This window comes from Chelonia mydas, chromosome 4, assembly GCF_015237465.2.
Source record: "Chelonia mydas isolate rCheMyd1 chromosome 4, rCheMyd1.pri.v2, whole genome shotgun sequence".
Classification (NCBI taxonomy): domain Eukaryota; kingdom Metazoa; phylum Chordata; order Testudines; family Cheloniidae; genus Chelonia; species Chelonia mydas.
Genome location: NC_057852.1, coordinates 42200795 through 42221018, shown reverse-complemented (window position 1 = coordinate 42221018; position 20224 = coordinate 42200795). Strand labels below are relative to the sequence as shown.

The window sequence follows — 20224 nt, the reverse complement described above, 5'->3', positions numbered from 1 at the left end:
GCTAAATTCAACCCTGGGTGGTAAAACTTCTCCAAAGAATAATTTGGTCCCAGTGTTTTCGGTAAAAAGTTTTTAGGGCTAAGTAAAAATACAAAAAGGAGAAAAATGTTCCTCTGTACTGGCATATTTAGAGCATACTCATGAGCAGCATGCAAGACATCTTAGATTTGAACCCATATTCTTCCAGGCTATTCACAGTTTTTTAAAAAGCATGTATAAACTCCTAGTTCTTTGGCATTCATTGCATTATTTGTGCATCACTACAATTTTGGTTTTATGCTGCTCTGAAGCATAAGAACAGAAGAATGGCCATACTGGGTCAGACCACAGGTCCACCTAGCCCAGTATCTTGTCTTCCGACAGAGGCCGATGCCAGGTGCCCCAGAAGGAATGAACAGAACAGGTAATCACCACGTGATTCATCCTTCATCGCCCATTCCCAGCTTCTCAACACTGATGAAATCCAGACCATCATCAATCTAAAAACAATAGGCTATGCTGACATCACGTCATCTCATTCATCTTCATTTGTCCCATCACATCCTGTCATTCTTATGCAAATGACACACTTGAGGATGCAACTTTTCTGCACTCCGTGATAAGGGGGAGGAAGGCTGTTAAAAGCCCCAGGGTGCCATCCCAGACCACAGACCATCACTTCATTCAACACCTTGTGTTTTACATCACATCTAATGTGTCTGACATTCAAATTTGACCCAGCAGGAGGTAAAACTATTTGATTTCTCAGCTACACACATCTCACTTCCTGTGCTGAAACGCTCACTGAACTCCCTTGGGATCAAACAGCATCTTGCTTCAGCATCCCCTTGCTAATGGAAATTGAAATACTGCTCAAGAGGAAGAAGATATTTGCATGGGGCATGTAACAATGATAGCAATCCACCCTTCTCACCTAAGAGTTAAGATCTACACTAAAACCCTGGGTATGCTGAGACTCTGACACAGAAGCATCGGTTGCATCCGATGAAGTGAGCTGTAGCTCACGAAAGCTTATGCTCAAATAAATTGGTTAGTCTCTAAGGTGCCACAAGTACTCCTTTTCTTTTTGCGAATACAGACTAACACGGCTGCTACTCTGAAAGAAGCAAGTTGGTTTAGATTAGCGAATACCAAGGAGGAAAAACACATAGGTTACCTTCCAAGGAAATTTGGTAGAGAACACTTTGGAAAGAATGTGCACACTCAATTACAAGTCTGTTTAAAACATTTAATTTTAGGTTGAATAAGAGTATACAAGATCCTAAAATGTTTTAGGTCCCAAAAATTATTCCCTGAGCCTAGAAGTCAGCATGAATTAAAATCATTTCCCATACTTGTAAGTCTGTCTCATCAGTTCTATTCCCACAGCTGTTCCCCCAGACACCACAGGTGGTGAAAACTAAGCTTATCTGTTGCACAACAGGAAGGATTTTATTATTATTTACTCATAACAGTGTTTTGTTTCATCAGCACCTTCAATAAATGCTCTGAACATCTTGTTCCCATCACATGTGTGAATGTAGGAAGAGCAATTTTTATTAGACGGGAAAAAATACGGGAACAATAGAAGTACGTAAAATAAGACATTTTCTCTGAGGAAAGTAGCAACCACCTAGAACAACCTTAGCATCATGTGAGAAATGAAGTTGGTTAAAACGTCTCACACAGTCTTAAATGTGGGGGTTGTGTTATTGGCAATAGTGCTTCGGTACCATGGTGATAGTCGAAGAAATTATTATAATTAATAAATGTATGTCAGAAATACCAACCAAGTTTACAGTTAAATGGATGGCTAAAAATATGTGTAAATAAGAGAGCCCTGATATCCATATTTACAATGACAGCAAAGCCTGCATCAGACTGAGGAAAAATAATCTTCCACTTACTTGCTCTCTGTATTCTCAAAAGTTTGTCTCAAATTATAGGAAAGTACCATAAACTGTATATTAATAGATAAAGAAGAAACTACATAAACAGGAATATGCTGGATTTATGTTTACTCTTTTGGTAAATTAATACATCTAGACATATCACAAACACCTTCCAAACTTTACTGTGTTTACAAAGCTAAGAACAGAACCTCCAGTAACATTTACTATATTCCTCAATCCCTGCAACACCAAAGCAAAGAACACAGATGTGCATTGTACTTGTGACTTTTTACAGTATATAAGGAACTCATATTAAAGTGAACATACAGTCATCATATGAATGCTTGAGAAGGGCATATATTGATTGGAAATATGTGATTATACTAATGAATATTTTAAAACATTACATTAATTCATATTTTTAAAAAGTTTTTAAAGGCATATATGGAAACTGACTAATCATAATGTAAACCACAAATCCACATTGCAACATTTTCCAGTTGTTAGTTTACTGAAGCCCAGAATAGTGACGTTCTTATAGTGTTCACCCTCTCCCTTTTCCCTTCCAAAGAAGAGGAAGAGCAACCACTGTAAGCATCCGTGACTCCTGGGATAGAGTAGCATAATGGTGCAACCTGCTTGGCTTGTAGGAAGCATGGTGTCACTGTGGGTACGTGTACACTAGAGCTGGAGGAGTAATTTCCAATTTGGGTAGGGATACCTGTGCTCTGATCAATCTAGTGCACTAAAAATAGCAGTGTAACTGTGGCTGCATGGCTAACAGTTGTGCCTCCAGCGTGCCTAGGATTTCAGATAGGATTGTATTCGAGGTAGCTAGCGCATCCCACCGCCTGTGCAGCTGCAGCTACACTGCTATTTTGAGAGTGCCAGCTTGATCAGAGCTAGCACAGGCATGTTCATTTGAGCTGGAAATTACACCTTCCAGCTCCAGTGTACAAACACCGCGACACTGACTCACTGGTTCTCAAACTTCATTAAGCTGCACTTGGTCTCTCTCCTCCCGCAGTCAGTTTGGAATGGCAAGATTCTAATCTATACCCATCTATAAAATAGCCCTTTGAAAGAGAGTTTCTTTTCCTTAGAAGAAAATATTTTAAATCTTTTGAAAATGATTTTATTTTCCTTCTCCCTTGTCTTTCCTTTTGTCCAATTCAATAATAAATAAAACAACAATGATACAGCTCTATAAAAATCAGCAATAAAAGGAAGTTGGAGAAGCATAATTTGTATTTAAAAAATAATGTAAAAAAATTAGTCTTATCCATTTCTCATAGATTTTAAATTTTGTAAGGCAGTCAAAGACCTTTTCTATTCAGAACAAACTATAACTTAATGGGCATGTGTTCCCTCTTCGTTGTTTGTTGGCAAAATCAAGAGCTTCCTAGGCATTTTCACCGGGCAAGTGGTAGTGAGACACAAACTAGTGTTTTGAAGTCAAAGCAAGAACTTCCTGACGTAGCAGCCCAAATTACACAGGATAAAAGAAGAGAAGCTAATAGTTAACAGCAACCCTTGCATTTAAATTATATTCATCTGAAGACCCTTTCCCTCACTAAGAGGGAAATCCTCATCACCCAATTCCAATCTCAGCTAAATGGGAAATGTGACTTTCATGAAGATATAAGGGAACAGAATTCTTCCTCTCAACCACCAGAATATCTACAACCCTGCTCCAGGGTTTCTACTATGGGTATTTACATAGTATGGTGTTCAGTGGAGCCATTTATTTTGCACTTTGCCAGAAATGGCAAAACTGAGGGAAGCCAGGGATGATAAAAGGGCTTCATCACCTTCCGTCCTTATTACCCACAGGTGAAATTTTGTTTAAGTTCAGTAAAGTTTCAACCTTTTGGCTAATTTCTAAATAGATCTACGTCTCCTTTCATTGGTTCCTGTCTTCAGCAGTATATCTCCTCCTCCCTCTGCTGCTCTGCAGCAGCAGCTAACTAAAATAAACTATTCCCAAAGAAGTGGATGTACAAACAGATCCATGCATGGACCAGCACTACATACTGTGTGATTAGAACAAAACCAGCAGATGAAATTTAAAATCCTCCAGTCTACATGACAGAGGTCTGCTTTTGCAGCAGAAGTTGTAGCTGCAGAATGCAGTATTGCTAGTAACAGAAGTCCTGAGCAGCTATTAATATTACAGGTTGGTAGCTGCCTGTTGGGTTTGATAGCCGGCTGCTGGAGAAGGTTAATTTTGAGGATGAGTTTTGCTTACTGTCGTTTAGTAGTTAGCGTGTTTGTGTAGCACTGCCCTCTTCTGAATGGAATGTCTTGCTCAAGTGTGATTATGTTGCTCTAGAGCAGGGGTTCTCAACCTTTTTCATTCTGAGCCCCCCTCCACAAACATGCTATAAAAACTCCACAGGCCACCTGTGCCACAACAACTGATTTTCTGCTTATAAAAGCCCGGGCCGGCGTTAAGGGCAAACAGTGCAATTGCCTGGGGCCCCATGCCATAGGGGCCCCCACGAAGCTAAGTTGCTCAGGCTTTGGCTTTAGCGCCCAGTGGCGGGACTTAGATCCCCGGGCTTCAGCTCCATGCAACGGGGCTTCAGATTTCTGCCCTGGGCCCCAGTGAGTCTAACACTGGCCCCCTGGTTGAGAACCTGTTCTATAGCATATCTGGTCAAAGATTGGGATTTCCATCCATAGGGAAATTCCAATATTTTAAAATTTGACATTTTCCCAAATCGGAACAAAAAGTTGAATACTAGATTTTTTTTTTCAGAATAGACAGTCCAAGCAGAGGGGAGACCATGGTTCATAATGGGAGTCCAGCCAGTGAGTCCGGCGCATACAGGGAAATGGGGGCATGAGGCACCCAAACTTCAGCTTCCAGGAAGCACTGTGGCAGTTCAGGTGAACAGAAAATAACATCCAACTGACCCAAAAGGAAATGTTTCTCTTCTGATCTGACAAATCAGAATGTTTCAGCTCAGGTTGACCTGATGCCAAATTAAATATTTAGTGTACATTTTCTCAATAGAAAATTAATTTTTTTTGGCAAGAATCAAAAAAATTCCCACAGATAGTTTCAATTAGAAATGACATTTTCAACTGAAATTTATTTGAGGGGAAAATTCCTGACCTGCTCTACCCTAGTGGCTAACACACAAAGCATATAAAAAAGCCTTAATGATAACAGCCATCAGTGGACCATCTCTTGCACACAAGTGATAGAGGGTTGTGTTTTTTGGAGGCAAAGTCAAGCAAGGAAAGACTTCCTTGAGTAAGGAGCACCACGTAGAAATGCTTCTTAGAGGAAAGTAATTCAAACTTGGTCCACTCCATTCTTTTTTACTCGGACAAGAGAACATGGCTGTGGACTGTTTTAAAGTGATTTGGGGGAGTTGTGGAGTTGTTTTGTTTTGTTTTGTTTTTTTGCAGTAAGCTACAGATTTCGGTTTCTCAAAATGTAAAATGGGCTGTAATTATTATCCAGATATAATCGACTTGTATCTAAAAAGAAACTGTAATGTTTTACACCTGGAACAGCTGTGGCTGGAAATGGGCTGAACTAGCAGCACGGATTACTAAATATTTTCAAAGGAAATAACTAATGCAGCAGTCCAGCAAACACCTTCATAAACAAACACATACTCTGAAAGCAAAATAGACACAAGTGCTTCTACAGAAATATTACAGACATCCTGGGAGCTTGATTTAAAAGAAAAATAATTTTTCAGAAAACTGATACTTAAGGATGTTGCAGAACATTTTTATTTTCACTAAGCCTCATGTAACAAAAAAAGGAAATGCAGACACAACCCTTTCCTCCCCCTTTGTCTTTGTCTTTCAAAGATCTTCCCTTCAACAGAAAATGGATTAGAGAATTAGGGGAAACCACTGAAAGAGAATCAAATTATTTCAGAAGCCGGTTTTCACAAGAGACCAGAATACACCACAATGCAACTATTCTTACCTTGTCTATCATATCCGGTCGGTTTGTAGCTGCCAAAATTGTCACGTCCTTTAACTGTTCTATCCCATCCATTTCCGTTAACAGCTGAGCCAAGACACGGTCTGCTACGTTCCCAGCACCTGAAGACCTGATTAACAAAAATGCCACAGATTAGTTTTTCCCTTCCTAGATAATTACCAAATGAGAAAGGGTTTACTCTTCTGTAAAACCATTAAAAAAACCTTTTCAATTTTATACAATAGCTTTCTGATTTTTCACTTTCATCTTCAGTAGCTGAGGGGGAAAATAACATAAATCATGTAAACTAGTTAAGGGTATATTCCAGAATTAGCCCTTCAAAAGATTTCTCCGTATTCATAAAAACATCTGGGCTTGTCACTTACTACCTTGACATGGCAGACTGGACAAGGTTTTCACACAATATAAATAGTCTGGTGTAAATATTTCTAAGGTGGGAATAGTTGGATTCAAAAGGCTTCCTAACAGACAATACCTCAGTTCCTACCACTACCCAGGTGATTGCTTATGCCACCCCATACAGTACAAAGTACAAGTACTTATTCATTTTGCAGTGTCCCACTATATTTTCACTTCTTCAATCTCCATCAAATGAGACCAATTTGAGTGCTAGCCAGCTAACTTATAAACGCATTTCCTGCCTTTATAATTTATCCATCTGTTTCTCCAGGAGAACAGAACAGAAAAGAACAGAAAAAGAAAAAGTTAAGTTGGGGGAAAGAAAGATACAAGTGTCAAGATTTGAAATCCCAAAAACATTAAACCCCAAAACAAAGGCAAAAAATATTTTATGCCTTTGAAGAAGTTTGGGAACGGGATTCCAGTCACACTAGAGTCACACAAAGTCAATGGCAAAACTCTTAAATACACGTGAAAGAAATGTTAAGAAAAAAGTAATCTGGTATTTTCATTACAGCTTCTAATTTTTTTAAGCTAACAGCAATACACTTGGGTTAACTCACTGTACAATCAGCCAACTGCCTTCTGCCCAAGTAAATGTACGTACATAGAAGAGAGATGTTTAATAACTCAAAGTAAAGGAACAAACTGTATGGTTACTTAAATCCCACTTACAAAACCTTTCTGAAATGTTATGCTTTGGTCTGAAGACATCATCAATAACAGGTAAAATTAATAATTCAGCATGAAATATACTTTATTTCAAAAACGTTATAAGAACTAGGGGCATATTGTTTTATCAAAAAATACTAAGACGTAAGACCTAGGAAATATTAGGGCCATATGTACATACGTCTTGTGAGAGTGTGTGTGAGAGAGATACACACACGGAAGAAGCTTAATATCAAAGCCAATAGATCATCTTTGCATATAATGAAAATATAATACAATGAGGTATAGAAAAGGTAAACTAAACAAGTGCCAGTTCTTTTCTGAAAGAAAAGAAATGGAAAAGTCAGCATCGATAACAGTATCTGAAACAAAATCAGAATAAAGGTTGAGTTATTATTAAAATGTGTTTTTAAAAAACCCTAATGCGTCTGAATGGAAGCAAAGCTGTGCCTACAAATTCACAGGCTTGGGACCAGACTCTGAACTCTTAATTTCTGAGATGGGTGAGATTTTCTATGAGGCTAAGCCAAAATACTGGTCTCCTGAAGGCAAAGACAAATCAACAGCTTATTCCAAAAGCTCCCTCTGCTGAACAACTGCTGCAAGTAGAGTTGAGAAGTTTAAAACAGGTGGGGGAGGAAAGGGTGGGGAGTAAAGCCAAACAGTGTTAAGACTAAAATTTTACTGACCTCAAATAACAGAATTTAAATCATCGAATTAAGACTTGTTCCTTACACAGGGTAAAACTCAGACTGTTATCAAATAGGATTTGCCCACCAAAGATGTAAAAGACACAGTAAATCATCCAGGATCAGCCCCCTTGCCATAACAGGATTGCTCCCTACAGACTACTCACATTTCTTCATAACTTTGTGCCACTTTGTCTCCCTGTATTTAAAGGGACACTTTCCAATATATTTTAACAAATGTTATTCTCCATTATTTATAATACCTTCCTAGTGATGCTCAATTTATCCTCCTTTCTTTGGTAAATATTTCTTTTGTCCCCAGCACCGCTTATATCGCTAAAGGAGCCTTAACATTGCAACAATTAAAAAATATATATTTAAAATAACTAGAGTGTGCGCGCACGCACACACACACAGAAATAATATTTGTCGGCCATATTGTAATTTAACATGAAAAAAATCATACCAGATTTTAAGATACAATAAAACTTTTCATTTCTGCTTGTCCTTATTTTTGCAACCTTATACTGCTTGCATACTAATGCACCACCACTGCTAATGCAATATACATTTGAGAACAGTGCTTGCTAAATGTTTTAGAGTCAGAGAGATCATAACTCACAAAATAGTTATTGCTATTGCTGTTTCTATAATTTTCAAGGGGGAAAGAACAGATTTTTAACTTATTGTTGATATTCAGAATCTGGAAGACATCTGCTTCCTGGTTAAATAAATGTTGCCTAACACAATAATGGGGTGAGCCAAGGGGATTGCTGAGAAATATTAGAGAAGGGACTTTGTTTCTTAGTCAGCTTTTTTGTTGTGTTGCAGCACTGTTAACAATTCCCCAGTGAAATGAGTGCATTTCTAACATACCGAAAGGTCACAGCCCTATCAATTTAAAAGGAGCGGAATGTGATAAAATACTATAGTTGTTTGCAGGTTAGTAAATACTTTTCAAAGGAAATAGATCTTTAAAATAAATTAGAGTCAACTTTTGTAAAACTTGTATCCTGAAAAGACTTATACATAGGCTTAACATCTCACCCGTGGGACTACTCAGAGACAAACAATTAGGCATGAAAGCCTCTGTAAGATCAGGGTCTAAATCAAAATTGCACATGAAAATGGTCTGAAACCAGAAGTCACTGGGAGAGGGGGCAAATTTTTTTGGTTTAAGAAATGCAGGAATACGTGTTTATTTTTATTTTTTATTTGAGGGCGGGGGGAGGCATTGGATCCCTCCTGATAAGAACATCTATGTTGCAAGTTTCAGTATGCAGACAATGTTTATCCCAAGTATAAAAATCATGGACAGGGTGGACTTGGAAAGTAATTGAACAGCATCTAAATTAATCTCATTGATGGCAAAATCCCCAAATGTTTTCAAAGAATGAAAAGCAAAGTTAAATTCCAAGCTACATGCTATGTATACATAAGGCTTAAGAACATACTCTCCTCCCTCTCCCAATACTGTACATTAATCCAACAGTATGAACTCCTACAACCATGCAGAGCCCCACTGAAGTCAATGGTATTTGGTACCAGACCAACAGCCCAAGATAGCAGATCCCAGTGAAGAAATATGGCCTTTTCTATTATTTGGCATCAGATAGGAAATATGCTACAGGCAGAGGAAAAATATTTTATAGTAAATTTAGTAAAGTATATTTTATAGTATTTTATAGGTGGCTGAAAAAAATTAATAAAATGTCTGAAAATAAAATGCCTGATACACAGACAACTGCCTGGAATTTGCATGTATTTACTCAAACTAGATTGTCATATTGCGCACCATATTTAGCCTGTATTCTACAGTAAATAAACTCTTTTGGCTTAACAGGATATCCTATAAAAATGCAGACAGGCAGACATTTATCGCTAGAGATTTCTTCACCAGCTGCTCCAGAACTGCATCACCACCACGTGCTCCGAGGAGCTCCAGTGCTGCATAAACTGTTAATCTGAAGGGTGACATACAAATATACATTTTTCCATTTTCCCATGATTTCCCAGCAAGGGTTTCAAATTAATGCAGGCAATGCTCATTAAGGCTGCCTGGACTTTTGATACATACAGCAGTCAGAAAAACAAATTATGATTAGCCCTCCAATCCTACTTACACATTTCCACAACTAACGGCCAGCCAAGACACCCCCACCCCCCCTCGCCACCCTACCTGACTTCCACACATTGATTTCATCATCACAACTACACAGAAATAGTCCTCAAAAGGCACGTACCAGTACAGAGTCATTTCCTGTCAGCAAACTGACTGAGAATGAATGCAGTCAAAATTAAGAGTTTGAGAGAGTGTACGCGTGCCTTACCCTCACCACAAATTCCCAGAACTCCAAAATAAAAAAGGGGGTAAGAGAAATCTGGCAACTTCATTGCTGCCTGAGAACTTTAAATCCTTTGTAATGTTGTGAAAATAAAATTACACAGTTCTTTTTAAAAATATGAAATAGGATTAATGTTTGTACAGTGCTCTGAAAAATATAAAGCAGTAGCTAAGTATTAAGCATTACAATCAGTTTGCAAGTCATTCTTTCTGTGTACGGATTAATTTTTTTGTCAAATCCTCTTTAAACCACTTTCTACACATTTACAATAATCTCTTAAAGCATAGCACTTAGTTTTTTTAAATCACTTGCAGCCAGAAACTACCACCCTTACTCCTACTGAAGTGTAAATAACTGTGCAGGTAGCCCATTGATTTCAGAGAGCATGCGTATGCATGTCTTTACTCATAACACAAATTCCCTGAATTCCAAAGTATGCCACGTGAAACTATTTATATAGTTATGGCACTATTTAGTGTAAAACAGACAGACTAGGCCTCAATAAGAGAGAAAGCTCCATTTCCCATGTGCATTCTGAAGTGAGAGATTCCTAGAATACAGGTGTATTTCATATTGCATGCAAGACTTAAAATTAACCATTGCTCTCTGATTGACAACCAAAGCAGCATATATGCTGCTCAATATGGGATTCTGTGACAGGGTGCACTGGCACTACTGGTACCACGACAAACAAGGGGTTAACCTCAGTTTCCCTTCCTCCTCCCGGCTCCTGGAGCATGATCCAATTCCCATTAAAATCAGTGGGAGTCTGATTTCAATGGGTGTTGCATCTGGCCATCTTTGCACAGATGTCCAAAGAAAGAGCTGTAAGAGTGACTGCTTGGGTGAAGGGGGGAAGGAAAGAAATGCATTTGGGAAGGTAAACAGCATCAGATAAGTGAGTTGAACCTCAAGCTGAGGAGTTCCAAGCTGAGCCTTCCAAGGCTAACTAACTAGTTTTTAAAAAGGAAGCTATTTTTGAGATAATCATCTGCTATTTATTTTTTCCACTTCTTAAACTTAAAAAGCTGAACAGATTTTTTTAAAATTTAAAAAGAAATATCCCCCCAAAATGCGATGTTAAAGGTCCAGCTCATTACAGAAATTTGTAAACAAGCATTCATAATGAAAACACAGACAGACCCTTAGTCCTAGAGATGTTTGCAGGATTGATCTAAAATGAGTAGTTTTGCAGAATACAGCATATAACATTTTAACTCAGAAATTTACTTAAGTCCTGATCCTGAAATTGATCAGGTTCAGCAGTTTGCCTGCACAGAACTTCCTCAACTTCAGTGGGGCTTGGTGCAGGAACCCTGAACAAAGTGAAGTTGCAGAATCAGGACCGTAATGTAGTAGATAAGGTGGAAGACAAGGATTGCTCAATGAAGGTAAATTCCAAGAAAATCAAAAGAAAGCTTCACCAGTGTCTTTTGGATTAACGTCTTAAAATCAACCCAAGAACCTACTTATTCCCTCAAAATAATGCTTTAAGCACCTAAAGAAGATACCTGTAAGAATTATGAAGTTCCTGTTTCCTCTTATCTGGTTTAAATACAGTATCCTGAAGCTGCCACATAACTTGAAGGCCAAACTCGACTACATTTTTTTAAATCAGTAAGAGAACTACATCATGCTCAACGGATTTCAGCAACAGTGACTATGCTGTTCAACTTTCCAGAAAAATGACTGAACAATGACTGCTTACTATTCTGCATACAAAGGGCCAGTGCTGCTCCCACAGAAGACAGTGCTGCAACTGACTTCAAAGAAAACAGATTTAGGGTCACAGTAAATTATATTTGCAGTAGGCTGATAAGAGAAAGCATAACACCACTCATGGGACAAAAAAGTAAATCTGAAAAGAAAAAAAACAATGGTAAAGTAATAACAAAATAAATACCACCACCTATCACTTATAACAATTCCATTCAAACATTAACAAATTAACCCTCATCATAAAACCATGAGGTAGATACATATTTTTGTAACCATTTTACAGGTGGTGGGAGACTAAGTGACTTGCCCAAGATACAGAAGTGTCTGTGACAGAACTGAGATTAGAAGTCAGCAGTTCCTGGTCTTGGATCTGTGCTCAGACTCACAGATGACACCTCTCTGACAAATTAAATGAGGTTTAAGAGACTAATTTACATTTTTATATGGCATTTATCTCAAATCATCTGAATTCACAAACTGTGGGCCTAATCCTTCTCACTTTACTCACATGAATAGTCCTACTAAAGATCATAGGGGTAAAGTGAACAGGATTTGGGCAAATAAGTACAGAGCACCACAAAGTCAGCCTTTTAAGAAAGAAAGAAGGGTGGCAGCCCAGGGGACACCCAGGATATTGCAGAACAGTCTAAGGGCACTCCAGGAGAACCACCTTCTCTGACAAGATGTGCCATGGAACTTAATGTTTATGCAGAGCACTAAAGTAAAACATGGAATTCAACTTATCTACCTGTGAAGTATCAAATGGTGAGCTGACCATGCCAGGTTTTGAACACTGATTATGATGGATTTCAAGGAGAATGTAACGCTTACGTCACTCTCAGGTAGATCCACCAGGACTACACTGCTGGGAAGCCAGGGAGAAGTTGAAGAGGGCTGCCATGGGCAAGGGTAGCATCTCAGCACAGATGACCCTGAACTCATGGAGATAACCAGGTTAGGGGATAGACCCCAAGGCTTTACCATACATAGGTGAACCCCTCCACCCAATAGCATGCTGTAGGGTAATCTCTATATGGGAATCATCACTGAGATTTCTATGGGAAAAGTTTCCCACAGTTTTTCATTGGGGGGGGGGCGGGGCGGAGAAGGGGACAATCTGGCCCATTGTATCTACCACATGATATTAGACAAGACCTACATAAAAGTTTAGTCTTTTTACCAAAGAAGTTGAAGTAAATATTGAAAGGTATGAGCTTTAAAAATCTTCCTGCAAATGGCAATCTCAAATTACTTCTTTTACTGGAACTGGAAGGAAAAAATTTAACATAGACACAAACGTAAAACTCATTGACATAACAAAATAGTTAGTATCAAAAAATTAATATCTGCTCAAACAGACCAGAATTCTGAACTTCTCTATAAGCTACTGAGGTAAAGGGTTCCTGAAATACCAAAGACCCCTGCCAGCACACTCCCACACAAAAATCACTCCGCTCACACTGTCTGAAAGATTTTATTGAGTCTGACATTTCTGTCAGGGCTTTGTAGGGGTAAACTGTCAGCAAGAAGCACCTGCCAAGTCAGTCTTTTCAGTCCAACTGCCATGATCGTAATTAACTGTCTCACTGTTTTATTTCCTTCCCTCACAAATGTTGATGAAATATGGCTTTGGAAGTTCCATGTTTTCCACAGTATTAAAAGAAAATTTTACTCCAATAGCATAGCGGCTAGTAAATAAATAAATAAATGGCGGCAATACCTTCCCAGAGAATAGTAATGTCTCACAATGAAAATTAAGGTATTTGCCAAGAAAAACGGCTTTTAAAGTGGATAAGGCCCTTAATTTACAGTTGAGCCTTTTTTCTTAAACACTGCTAGGACTTCAAGAAACACCTCCAGCTCTTGAGTAAAATTACTGGCCTTGCAAACATAGGTCATCACATTCATGCAAGCAACAGAATATGGTTACAATTGACACTTCTGTTTCCTGTAGCACCTTTCATTCAAGGATGCCCAGTATCAGAGGGGTAGCCGGGTTAGTCTGTATCTGGAAGCCTACTTTCGCCATCTCCAACTCAAGGAATATTTTCAACGCACCACTGAACAGTGCACTGACCTACAGGAACCCTCCTACCAACACTACAGGAAGAAGAATTCTGCGTGGACTCCTCCTGACAGTCGAAATGACAGGCTGGACTTCTACATAGAGTGCTTCCGCAGCCGTGCACAGGCTGAAATAGTGAACAAACAGCATCACTTTACTCCATAACCTCAGCCGTACAGAATGCAATGCCATCCACAGCCTCAGAAACAACTCTGACATTATAATCAAAGGGGCTGACAAAGGAGGTGCTGTAGTCATAATGAACAGGTTGGATCATGAACAGGAGGCTGCCAGGCAACCCTCCAACACCACATTCTACAGGCCACTATCCTCTGACCCCACTGAGGAGTACCAAAAGAAATTACACCATCTGCTCAAGAAACTCCCTGCTATAGCACAGGAACAAATCCGCACAGACACACCCCTAGAGCCCTGACGAGGGGTATTCTATCTGCTACCCAAGATCCATAAACCTGGAAATCCTGGACGCCCCATCATCTCAGGCATTGGCACTCTTAAGGCAGGATTATCTGGCTATTTGGACTCTCTCCTCAGACGCTACGCTACTAGCGCTCCTAGCTATCTTCGAGACACCACCGACTTTCTGAGGAAACGACAATGCATTGGTGATCTTCCTGAAAACACCATCCTGGCCACCATGGATGTAGAAGCTCTTTACACCAATATTCCACATGAGGATGGACTACAAGCTGTCAGGAACAGTATCCCTGATGAGGCCACAGAACATCTGGTGGCTGACCTTTGTGACTTTGTCCTCACCCACAACCATTTCAGATTTGGGGACAACTTACACCTTCAAGTCAGCAGCATTGCTTTGGGTACCCGCATGGCCTCACAGTATGCCAACATTTTTATGGCTGACTTAGAACAATGCTTCCTCAGCTCTCGTCCCCTTGCGCCCCTCCTCTACTTGCACACACTGATGACATCTTTATCATATGGACCCACGGGAAGGAGACCCTTGAAGAATTCCACCTGGATTTCAACAATTTCCACCCCACCATCAACCTCAGCCTGGACCAGTCCACACAAGAGATCCACTTCCTGGACACTACAGAGCAAATAAGTGATGGTCACATAAACACCACCCTACACCGGAAACCTACCGACCACTATACTTACCTCCATGCCTCCAGCTTCCTTCTAGGACACATCACACAATCCATTGTCTATAGCCAAGCCCTAAAATACAACCGAATTTGCTCCAATCCCTCAGAGACAAACACCCACAAGATCTTTATCAAGCATTCTAAAACTACAATACCCACCTGGGGAAGTGAGGAAACAGATTGACAGAGACAGACAGGTATCCAGAAGTCACCTACTACAGGACAGGCCCAACAAGGAAAACAACAGAACACCACTGGTCATCACGTACAGCCCCCAGCTAAACCTTCTCCAGCACATCATCAACGATCTACAACCTATCCTGGAAAACGATCCCTTACTCTCACAAACCTTGGGAGGCAGGCCAGTCCTCGCTTACAGACAGCCCCCCAACCTGAACCAAATACTCACCAGCAACTACACACCACACAACAAAAACACTAACGCAGGAACCAATCCCTGTAACAAACCCTGTTGCCTACTCTGTCCTGTATCTACTCTAGCGACACCATCAGAGGACCCAACCACATCAGCCACACCATCAGGGGTTCATTCAGCTGCACATCTACTAATTTGATATATGTCATCATGTGCCAGCAATGCCCCTCTGCCACTTACATTGGCCAAACTGAACAGTCTCTACGTAAAAGAATAAATGGACACAAATCGGACATCAGTAATGGTAACATACAAAAGCCAGTACAATAACACTTCAATCTTCCTGGACATTCAATAACAGATTTAAAAGTAGCCATCCTTCAACAAAAAAAACTTCGAAAACAGACTTCAAAGAGAAACTGCAGAGCTACAATTCATTTGCAAATTTAACACCATTAATTTGGGCTTGAATAGGGACTGGGAGTCGCTGGCTCACTACAAAAGCAATTTTCCCTCTCTTGGTATTGACCCCTTATCATCAGTTATTGGGAGTGGACCACATCCACCCTGACTGAATTAGCCCTGTCAACACTGATTCTCCACTTGTAAGTAAGGTAACTCCCTTTTCTTCATGTGTCAGTATATTTATGTCTGCATCTGTAATTTTCACTCCATACATCTGAAGAAGTGGGGTTTTTTACCCACGAAAGCTTATGCCCAAATAAATCTGTTAGTCTTTAAGGTGCCACCGGACTCCTCGTTTCATTCAAGGATTTCAACATAATTTCCATGCATCCATTCATTATCCCGTCAAAGTAAACATTACTACCATTTTAGAAATGGAGAAACTGTGCTACAGAGATGTCAAATGATTCCCTACCCCACCCCACCCCACCCCACCCAAAGCAAATCAGGTGTCTCACAAAGCAGATGGATAGCAAAATTGTGTGTAATTATTACTGAAACGGATTATTACTGATTATCTTTTAGAAATATTAAGCCAAATTTACATCTGGCATACACAGGCACAACTCGACTCAAGTTTGTCAACTAGGCCAACAGTGAAGTCAGACCACTGTTTATATATTAATGTGATGGACTCTATAGAAAACCCTATAATTGATAGTTTGTAAATTAATTGCAAGTTAAGCAATTTAAAATTGTGGCCAATCAAAAAATAGTGTATGACAAGCGTTAAAATAAGAAATCTTCCTTCAAAACAGGCAATTGCTTTGGCTGTAGTGGTGGTGACAAAGCTACAAAAGAGGGTCATAACTCTAACCCTTCTCCCGCTCCCCCACCAACACCCTATGTTTGGACACTACTTATACTGCTGCCATACGTTATCTACCCAACTATAGTCAGGCAGTACCCACTGTAATGCATCCTCGTCCTCCCCCTCTCCCACGACTGCAGACGACTCAAAAGGAGAGAACCTGGGCAAGTCATGTAATACAGCGCTTGGGTTAAATTTTTGGCTTCATGAACGTCTGTGTACATATGTATCTTCTCCATTTACGCCAACCTCTCATCAGTTACTTGGCGGAGTTAGCGAAGCAATCCAGGAAAAGGGGAAGGAAACCATGCATTAGAGTCTGTTTGAAAGTGGGTTGTAGAAGGATAAAACCATGAAAAACAAAAAGGCCCTGCAAAAATGCATGTTACTCTTCAGGGACTGAATTTAACTTACCAAGGAAAGGGAAGTCAGAGTTACACCCTCCCTAATTCACAGTGTTGTGTTTCAATTTCTGAGAGTTCTCCCAACTGTACAGGCCCACTCTGGTCAATGAGCTGGTACAGAATGGGTCCTGTGAGCTGTTCTCCACTGGCTCGGTCTGCTCTCATATTAGAGCAGGCAGAGCTCCCTCTCATTGTGAGCTGCTAACCTTCCCTCCATCCAATCTCCTCCTAGTGAGAAATAGAGTAAGAGCCCTGAAACCACTCACTCTCTCCTGCACCCCCACCCCCACCCCCACCCCAATGTGGGGAGAGGGAAAGTGGAAAGAGCATCCGGCAGTCACTCACTCCTTCTGTTCCTGGACAGAAGCTGTCTTGCCTGTGCTTGCTCTCTCTGAGAGACTGTGAACAACTTTGCCTCTTGTCTCCCTGGCCTGGAGAAGAAGACTGTGCTCCCTATAGCCTTCCTGTTCCCCAGAGAGATCTGGGAATCAGATTTCTCCCAGCACTCCTCCCTCAGCTCAACCACAAAAGACATTATAAGGACAATGAGTGAAGAAATAAGAGACATACACGGGATGGATTTAGCTGGGAGCAGGGCATAGGGAGATACACAGAAAGCATTTGGTGGTGCGGGGAGATGACGGAATACCAAATGCATTTTCCAGGAAGGGAGAAAACAGACTGGATTGGAAGGGGGGGTGTGTCTTGGTTGGGGGCAGTTCACCAAGTGTGGTTAGGGGAAAAGAGTGGATTGGAGTGGTGTGTGACTGGGAAGAGAGCTAGTGAATTGAGGTGGTGCTGAGCAAACATATATGCATGTGAAAGAAGAGTGGATATGGGGCAAGATGATATGTTTGGGGAGAGGGAGGAAGTACATGAGAAGAGATAAAACATTCTTTCTAAGGGAAGGACAGAGAACAAATCAGAAGTGAAAAATAGTGAGACAGCATGAGGAAGGAAGGGGAGATGAGAAACAGGGAAGAGGAAAATTGCCGGGGAATAGAAGACAGACTGAGGAAAGGTAAGGGAAAGAACACCATGTACGGAAAAAAAGTTTAATTCTAAAAGTTACATTAAAATATAAAACCAATTATGTCTGTGTACATATCACTGTATATACACATGCACACTTACAGAAACTATCCTTTTTAAGAATTACTTTGGAGTTGTATACACAAAGGCAATAGCTGGTTCCTGCAGAGCAAAGTTTTTGCCTTTGAAATGATCCAGACTGCACCAAATAGCCGTTAGAATTTCCTGCAGAAGGATACCCACAGACCTCCCTCCAATGGATCAACCCCAAACACATACACACTGAATTCATAATTATTTAGGTGGTTGGCCAAAAGATATTACCCAGACCATTTATATGTCCTTGTCTACGCATGAGAGTAGTCGCATGTGTTTTGAGGGGAGACTATAAACCTTGTTCTCCCATCTGTGCTGCAAATGCCTAGGCACAACAGGAAGATGCTAACACTTAGAATTCTGTTATTCTGTCTGCACTGCAGCTGTCTTAAAAGAAGAAACCTGATGCACAGTACATTTTCCATTTCCCTTCATTCCGTTTCCTCAGCATTTCTCCTTCTGTGCATTCCTGAAAGTTAATCAAGTTGAAAACTGTAATCAATCATGTCTACCATAGAAGCAACTAAAGTTTAATCTGGAAGTACTACAGACTAGAATGTGAATAACTAGTCTGGATTTCACTTTTAGAGCCATGCATTATATCAATATTTAAATACAATGCCAATGTACTTCCAGCTGGATTATAAACTAAGCCTAAAATATTTAATTGGTTCTAAATACAATTAGGTCTCCTTTTTCTTCCAAAAGAAATACATTTATAAGAACTAAGGCCCTGAACCTGAAAGCACTAAAGCACATGCTTAACTTTACACATGTGAGTAGTCCCACTGAAGTCAGTTAAACTACTCATGGGCTAAATTATTATTGGGTCAGGGTCTAGGAGTCCAATCCACTCACGTCAATAAAAGCTCCTACTGCCTTCAAGAAAAAAGGGAGCTCAAATTACAAAATTAAAAATATGTAGTCTGCTAAAATTAGAAGTGAAATTTACTTAAAGAATATTTAAGACATGGCATTCATAATAGAGTATTTATGCTAGACAAGAGCCTTTAGCAGTTAACTTCCCTGAGTACATACAGGTGTCAGACGTTCATTAAACAGCATGTGGACAGTGCAGCTTGTAAATATTGCTATTCCAAAGTAAACTCTTGCCCTATTTTCTGAAAAAGTTATTTAAAAAAAAAAAAAAAAACTTTAGCCCTTTACAAATCCTCATTAGGCCTGGAACCTTTGTTCTGCTAGAAATCCAGTTCAGAGGAGCCAACCTATTTCTCCAGCCACTCTTCCTAAATTGAAGCTAACTCCAGCACATTAAGAGTTCAGACAGTAACAGCCAGAGATTCAAAGGCCCGGATTTTCCACAGCATCCAAATGCAGCTTAGATGTGCTAGGAAATGGTAATGGCAGTGAATCAGTTGAGGTTCTCCCCATTCAGGGCTACCCACTCCCAGGGTAAATTAAAGCAAGAGAAATCCTGCAGCAACTTACGCTGCTGGCAGAACATCCCTTGCAACAGCAGAGGTTCAAGTTTACTTAAGCTCTGCTCTTCCACATCTCCTCTCCCCTCCACTTCCAGGCTTCCTCCCATCCTTTTACACCAATAACGGGACATTGGTGCAGATGAGAGGGGCTGTGCCAACTCCAGCAACTGTGTGCTTCTGGACATTCACCCTACACAGGAAGACTTCTCTGCTGGGACCCTTTAACCTATTTTAGGGCACTTTGCCCTGCGCACATCCAGCTCATACAGTTTAAGGCCAGAAGGTAGCATTCTGATCAATCTGACCTCTTGCATAATACAGGCCATAGACTTCACCGAGGGACTTCTGCAAGCCCAATAATTTGTGTTAGTGCTAAAGCCAAATTTGGTTTAAAGACAGAAGATTTACACAGCCCTCGGTATTAAAACCAGAGATGCCACTCATTGTAAACAGAAGATTCATTTCCTCCAGGACGAAAAATTCCAAACCTGCATGCCTAAAGTTGGGATTCTAAACCCATATTTTGGCATTTCAATAGAGTGCATAGTTTTAGAGATACTGAGCAACCCAAGCTCCCATTGAAATCTATAGGTTTGAAAACTGTGGCTTATAAATTTATAGATTTATCTTCCCACCATGGCTTAGTCATTTTAATGTAATCTATGCACAGAGAGGAGGGGGGGAAAAACGTATGTCCCCCAAATATCATTGCTATATTACTCTTTGGATGGGCTG

The 20224-nt window shown here is 40.2% G+C and overlaps 1 protein-coding gene across 5 annotated transcripts in view; it reads right to left on the bottom strand.

The window, feature by feature from the left end:
* SPATA5 (spermatogenesis associated 5) overlaps positions 1 to 20224 on the bottom strand; it is a 301993-nt gene that overhangs the window by 198079 nt on the left and 83690 nt on the right. For all 5 annotated transcript variants that reach the window (XM_043545492.1, XM_043545495.1, XM_043545493.1 and 2 more), the window contains exon 14: positions 5827 to 5953. In XM_043545492.1, the coding sequence (XP_043401427.1) occupies positions 5827 to 5953 (127 nt within the window). The remainder of the gene's footprint in view (positions 1 to 5826; positions 5954 to 20224) is intronic.